The sequence below is a fragment of the Coffea eugenioides genome, unplaced genomic scaffold (genome assembly GCF_003713205.1).
Source record: "Coffea eugenioides isolate CCC68of unplaced genomic scaffold, Ceug_1.0 ScVebR1_2360;HRSCAF=3375, whole genome shotgun sequence".
Taxonomy (NCBI): domain Eukaryota; kingdom Viridiplantae; phylum Streptophyta; class Magnoliopsida; order Gentianales; family Rubiaceae; genus Coffea; species Coffea eugenioides.
This window is the reverse complement of record NW_020862840.1, coordinates 5,001-12,500: the sequence shown is the minus strand read 5'-3', so window position 1 is coordinate 12,500 and position 7,500 is coordinate 5,001. Positions and strand designations below refer to the sequence as shown.

The 7,500-nt window shown below is 36.1% G+C and overlaps 1 protein-coding gene across 1 annotated transcript; it reads left to right on the top strand.

Moving 5' to 3' along the window:
- The first annotated feature begins 2,371 nt into the window (after positions 1 to 2,371).
- LOC113756459 (ATP synthase subunit a, chloroplastic-like) lies at positions 2,372 to 4,050 on the top strand. Its single transcript, XM_027300141.1, has 2 exons — positions 2,372 to 2,678; positions 3,461 to 4,050. Exons 1-2 carry the CDS (start codon positions 2,372 to 2,374, stop codon positions 4,048 to 4,050), a joined length of 897 nt encoding a protein of 298 aa, XP_027155942.1.
- Positions 4,051 to 7,500: the final 3,450 nt, after the last annotated feature.

Here is a 7,500-nt window from a genome sequence, read left to right as displayed (position 1 = left end):
TCTTACCCGGATCTTCTTCCATAATGGTACAGAACAATAGTATCATTGGAATAGATACACAAATTACTTTAAATATAAGAAGCCGAGTGGGTGGGTTGGTCCGGGTGGAGAGAAAAAAAAAGGAATTGAACTTAAAATCTTTTCTGGAGATATCCATTTTCCTGGAGAGACAGATAAAATATCCCGACATAGCGGCGTTTTGATACCGCTACCACCAGGAACGGGAAAAATAAATTCCAAGGAATCAAAAAAATTGAAAAATTGGATCTATGTCCAACGGATTACACCTAGCAAAAAGGGGTATTTTGCTTTGGTTCGTCCTGTAATCACATATGAGAAAAGAGACGGTCTAAATTTAGCAACACTTTTCCCCCCCGATCTGTTGCAGGAACGGGACAATGTTCGACTTCAGGTTGTCAATTATATCCTTTATGGAAACGGCAAACCAATTCGAGGAATTTCTGATACAAGTATTCAATTAGTTCGGACTTGTTTAGTATTGAATTGGGACCAAGACAAAAAAAGTTCTTCTAGCGAAGAAGCCCCTGCTTCTTTTGTTGAAATAAGGACAAATGGTTTGATTCGACATTTCCTAAGAATTGACTTGGTGAAATCTCCCATTTCGTATATCGTAAAAAGGAATGATCCATCGGGTTCGGGATTGCTCTCTGATAATGGATCAGATTGCACCAATATCAATCCGTTTTCTTCCATTTATTCCTATTCCAAGGCAAGAATTCAACAATTCCTTAACCCAAATCAAGGAACTATTCATACGTTGTTGAATAAAAATAGGGAATTCCAATCATTGATAATTTTGTTATCATCCAATTGTTCTCGAATGGGTCCATTCGCTGGTGTAAAATATCACAATGTAATAAAAGAATCAATTAAAAATAAAAAGGATCCCCGAATTTCAATTAGGAATTCGTTGGGCCCTTTAGGATCAGCCCCTCCAATTGCGAATTTTTTTTCATTTTCCCATTTACTAACTCATAATCAGATCTTGGTAACTAACTATTTGCAACTTGACAATATAAAAGAGACTTTTCAAGTAATTAAATATTATTCAATGGATGAAAATGGGAAAATTTATAATCCCGATCCATGCAATAACATTATTTTGAATCCATTGAATTTGAATTGGTATTTTCGCCATCACAATTATTGTGAAGAGACATCTACAATAATAAGTCTTGGACAGTTTATTTGTGAAAATGTGTGTATAGCTAAAAATAGACCACACCTAAAACCGGGGCAAGTTATATTTGTTCAAGTTGACTCCGTAGTAATACGATCAGCTAAGCCTTATTTGGCCACCCCGGGAGCAACTGTTCATGGCCATTATGGGGAAACCCTTTACGAAGGAGATATATTAGTTACATTTATATATGAAAAATCGAGATCTGGTGATATAACGCAGGGTCTTCCAAAAGTGGAACAAATATTAGAAGTGCGTTCGATTGATTCAATATCGATGAATCTACAAAAGAGGATTGAGGGTTGGAACAAATGTATAACAAGAATTCTTGGAACTCCTTGGGGATTCTTGATTAGTGCTGAACTAACTATAGTGCAAAGTCAGATCTCTTTGGTTAATAAGATCCAAAAGGTTTATCGATCCCAGGGGGTACAGATTCATAATAAGCATATAGAAATTATTGTACGTCAAATAACATCAAAAGTGTTGATTTCAGAAGACGGAATGTCTAACGTTTTTTCACCCGGCGAACTAATTGGATTGTTGCGAGCAGAGCGAATGGGGCGCGCTTTAGAAGAAGCGATCTGTTACCGAGCCGTCTTATTGGGAATAACAAGAGCATCTCTCAATACTCAAAGTTTCATATCTGAAGCGAGTTTTCAAGAAACTGCTCGGGTTTTAGCAAAAGCCGCTCTTCGTGGGCGTATCGATTGGTTGAAGGGTCTGAAAGAGAACGTAGTTTTGGGGGGAATGATACCCGTTGGGACCGGATTCAAAGGATTAGTGAAACCTTCAAAACAACATAACAAGGCTCTCTTGGAAACCAAAAAAAAGAATCTATTCGAGGGGGAAATGAGAGATATTTTGTTTCATCACAGAAATTTTTTTGATTCTTTCCTTTTAAAAAAATTCCATGATCCATCAGAACAATCTTTTATAGGATTTAATGATTCATAAGAAGAGATTCATTTCTTTTATTACCTTATTTTACTTATTTTATTTGATTTAGTTCGGCCATTTTATTTAGTAAAATAAATAGAAAAGAATAATGGTTTGGGTCGTGTATATACGGCCAATCTACGGTAGGGCAGAAGGTTCCATCGGAACAATTTTATATTTCAGTTCAGGGTTCCTCCTCCCTTTTTTGAAAAAGGGGGGATATGGGGAGAAATGACAAGAAGATATTGGAACATCAATTTAGAAGAGATGATGGAGGCAGGGGTTCATTTTGGCCATGGTACTAGGAAATGGAATCCTAAAATGGAACCTTATATCTCTGCAAAGCGTAAGGGTATTCATATTACAAATCTTACTAGAACTGCTCGTTTTTTATCAGAAGCTTGTGATTTGGTCTTTGATGCGGGAAGTCGAGGAAAACAATTCTTAATTGTTGGTACCAAAAATAAAGCAGCAGATTCAGTAGCATGGGCTGCAATAAGGGCCCGGTGTCATTATGTTAATAAAAAATGGCTCGGCGGTATGTTAACGAATTGGTCCACTACAGAAACGAGACTTCATAAGTTCAGGGACTTGAGAATGGAACAAAAAACAGGGAGACTTAATCGTCTTCCAAAAAGAGATGCAGCTATGTTGAAAAGACAATTATCTCGTTTGCAAACATATCTGGGCGGGATTAAATATATGACAGGGTTACCCGATATTGTAATCATCATTGATCAGCACGAAGAATATACGGCCCTACGAGAGTGTATTACTTTGGGAATTCCAACAATTTGTTTAATCGATACAAATTGCGACCCCGATTTAGCAGATATTTCGATTCCGGCGAATGATGACGCTATATCTTCAATCCGATTAATTCTTAACAAATTAGTATTCGCAATTTGTGAGGGTCGCTCTAGCTATATAAGAAATCCTTGATTAATAATAAGATAAATAATTTACTTCGAAAACCCCGTAGATTTATGGGATCGGTTACTATATATTCTATTCTGAATTTCAAAAAAGAGATAAAAATACCTGGGGATATTGTGTCATTGGTTATTATTCAAAATATTAGTTGGTATTCAAAATATCGGATTCAAGTCGGCAAAGAGATGGTTGAATCAAAATAATTTTGTTTAAAGTTCGATTTTTTTTATTCAGAGGGAAATATGAATGTTCTAGCAAACACACTAAAAGGGTTATACGATGTATCCGGTGTGGAAGTAGGCCAACATTTCTATTGGCAAATAGGGGGTTTCCAAGTCCACGGCCAAGTACTTATTACTTCTTGGGTTGTAATTGCTATCTTATTAGGTTCGGCTGCTATAGCTGTTCGGGACCCACAAACCATTCCAACTGGGGGTCAGAATTTCTTCGAATATGTTCTTGAATTTATTCGAGATGTCAGTAAAACCCAAATTGGAGAAGAATATGGTCCTTGGGTTCCTTTTATTGGAACTCTGTTTCTATTTATTTTTGTTTCTAATTGGTCAGGAGCCCTTTTACCTTGGAAAATCATACAATTACCTCACGGGGAGTTAGCTGCACCCACGAATGATATAAATACGACTGTTGCTTTGGCTTTACTGACGTCAGTGGCATATTTCTATGCGGGTATTACCAAAAAGGGATTAAGTTATTTCGGGAAATATATTCAACCAACCCCAATCCTTTTACCCATTAATATCTTAGAAGATTTCACAAAACCTTTATCGCTTAGTTTTCGACTTTTCGGAAATATCTTAGCTGATGAATTGGTTGTTGTTGTTCTTGTTTCTTTAGTACCTTTAGTGGTTCCTATACCTGTCATGTTCCTTGGATTATTTACAAGTGGTATTCAAGCTCTTATTTTTGCAACTTTAGCCGCGGCTTATATAGGTGAATCCATGGAGGGCCATCATTGAAATAATCTTTTTTTTTTTCAAACCTCAGGGTCCGGCTCAAGATAATTTACTTAGGGAATATCCAACTAGGCCGATATGGTAATGGAAAAAATTATGATATTTGATATTAGAGGGTTGGTTGTAAAAAAAGGAAAGAGATCGAAAAGATCTTTTTGCTAAAAACCCCTTTCGTCCACTCCCCCCCTCAATGAATATTAGATTTCTATCGCATTATTCAAATTCAAAAAAATCGCGAACAGATTCCCGTTTCAGTTGATTTTATTCAACGATTGACCAAATGAAAATAGTAATATAATAAATAACAAATTGCATGAACTTAGATCAATCTAATAATGATATTTATATGCAACGATTTGATTTGGACTAACCAATTTGTTTGTCCATTTAAATTGGATCCGGCGGAATAATGATAAAGAAGGGGGAGGGGGGAAAAGAGTTTACAAAAAACAGAATTCATAAAAATGGGTTGGTTCGGATAGGTTAGGTATATGTAATTGAATGGCTATAAATAAGTAAACTCCTGTAGATGTTTCGACAATTGATTCTCGAATTCGATTGAATCTAAGATGGGTGCTTGGTTTACATTATGGAATAAAGGCATGTATATGTGATATTAGATATTGACTGGATATATATGAAATAAGGCTATATTTCATTTGTCCTACTTCTATGAATTTAGATGGGGATTCGAATATAAGCCCTTCCCTTTCTGTCTCTTTTTGACTGTGAATTGAATGAATAAACAAATGAAATTAAGAGAAACATGGAAGAATGCAATTCACAGTTTGGAACCAAAAAATGAAGAAGGAAAGTTGTATGTATTCACAAAGACTTTGTGGATAGAAACTAAAAAATAGATATTGAAGTAGTTCAGACGATTCAATAACAAAAATACTATTATTTCTATTTCTTCAACTACTTTAACTCGAAGTAACTAGGAACTTCGATAGGATGAATCCTAGTGACGGAATAATTAAGTCATAATTCGTTGGTTGGTTGTATCATTAACTATTTCTTTTTTTCTTTTTTTGGTACGAGGGAATTTATCATGAATCCACTGATTTCTGCCGCTTCCGTTATTGCTGCTGGATTGGCTGTAGGGCTTGCTTCTATTGGACCCGGAGTTGGTCAAGGAACTGCTGCGGGTCAAGCCGTAGAGGGTATCGCGAGACAGCCCGAGGCAGAGGGAAAAATACGAGGTACTCTATTGCTCAGTCTAGCTTTTATGGAAGCTTTAACAATTTATGGACTGGTTGTAGCATTAGCACTTTTGTTTGCGAATCCTTTTGTTTAATCTTATAAATATAAAAATTATTGACTTGGATTTGTCATTTGCTTTTTCGAATTATAGTAAGATTTCACTCCTACAATTACTTATTCGTTGACAAAATAACCCACGGGAAGGGCTGATTTGCGGATGAGGAATTGGTATACCGACTCGCTTTCATCCTTTCCCGCCCGGAGTCCAAGGGAAACTAAGTATTGGTAGTTCACACAACTCGAATACTTTTCAAAATAAATAGGAAAAAGGAAACTAAAAGAATAAATAAAAACGAGGGGCGAAGTGATACAAAAAGAACTCTAGTCAATTTTGTAGTCTATCTATAAAAGGAGATCCTATGAAAAATGTAACCGATTCTTTCCTTTCTTTGGGCCACTGGCCATTTGCCGGGAGTTTCGGGTTTTTTAATACCGATATTTTATCAACAAATCTAATAAATCTAAGTGTAGTGCTTGGTGTATTGATCTTCTTTGGAAAGGGAGTGTGTGCGAGTTGTTTATTTCAAGAATAGGCTGGATCCAACCAGCTGTACCCCCCTTTCGTTATAACTAGGAAAGAAAGGAAAAAGAAGGGTACATGATCTCGCGAATTACTTCGGAATAAATTAAGAAATTCTATGTAAGAATCATAGCATTTCGTGATTCGTTGGTAAAACCCCTTTGATTCTCTACCAACCAATAATGTAGGACCATTAACATGGTTAAAGCAAACTGTTTGAAGTTTAGATGCAGCATGGTAGTCTTTCTACCACTATGTTAATATAGAGATAGTTTAAAATAAATATTTTATCGATAGAGAACACTCCTATCGATATGAAACGCTTATTGTAAAAATGAAAAAGATGGGCATTTTGCCCCCTTTATCCAATGCTGAATCGACGACCTATGTGTTATGTATAAATAATAAATTTTTGGATTTGAAGAAAAGAAAAAAAGCAACAACTTTGCTGACAATTACATATTTTTGTCAGAAAGAGTCCTCTCAATATCTTAATCTGGCATTAATTTAGATATTTGTTGAATATGAACAAAGAAGAGAGGATAGGCCCGTCATTACATTTATCAAAAGATATGAGACTTTATTATAATTCTAAGTAATTGGGCGTGAGAGCCAAATGAATCGAAAGATTCATATTTGGTTCGGGAAGGGATTATGTAAGCTTTGAAATTAATGGAAAGATAATCTACTTTCATTAAGTGATTTATTAGATAATCGAAAACAGAGGATCTTGAATACTATTCGAAATTCAGAAGAACTTCGTGGAGGGGCCATTGAACAGTTGGAAAAAGCCCGGACCCGCTTACGGAAAGTGGAAATGGAAGCAGATCAATTTCGAGTGAATGGATACTCTGAGATAGAGCGAGAAAAGTTGAATTTAATTAATTCAATTTATAAGACTTTGGAACAATTAGAAAATTATAAGAATGAAACTATTCAGTTTGAACAGCAAAGGACGATTAATCAAGTTCGACAACGGGTTTTTCAACAAGCCTTACAGGGAGCTTTAGGAACTCTGAATAGCTGTTTGAACAACGAGTTACATTTACGTACGATTAGTGCCAATATTGGCATCTTAGGGTCGATAAAAGAAAAAACTGATTAGTCTTTCTAGTGTAGGCATTATTTTTTTTTTGTTTTCTTTCAAAAAAGAATTAAGAAATACTCATGGTAACCATTCGAGCTGACGAAATTAGTAATATTATTCGCGAACGGATTGAACAATATAATAGAGAAGTAAAGATTGTAAATACTGGGACCGTGCTTCAAGTAGGCGATGGCATTGCTCGTATTCATGGTCTTGATGAAGTAATGGCGGGCGAATTAGTTGAATTTGAAGAGGGGACAATAGGCATTGCTCTGAATTTGGAATCAAATAATGTTGGTGTTGTATTAATGGGTGACGGTTTGATGATACAAGAAGGAAGTTCTGTAAAAGCAACAGGAAGAATTGCTCAGATACCAGTGAGTGAGGCCTATTTGGGGCGCGTTATAAACGCCCTGGCTAAGCCTATTGATGGTAGGGGTGAAATTTCAGCTTCTGAATCTCGATTAATTGAATCTCCTGCCCCCGGTATTATTTCGCGGCGTTCCGTATATGAGCCTCTTCAAACCGGGCTTATTGCTATTGATTCGATGATTCCTATAGGGCGGGGCCAGCGAGAATTAAT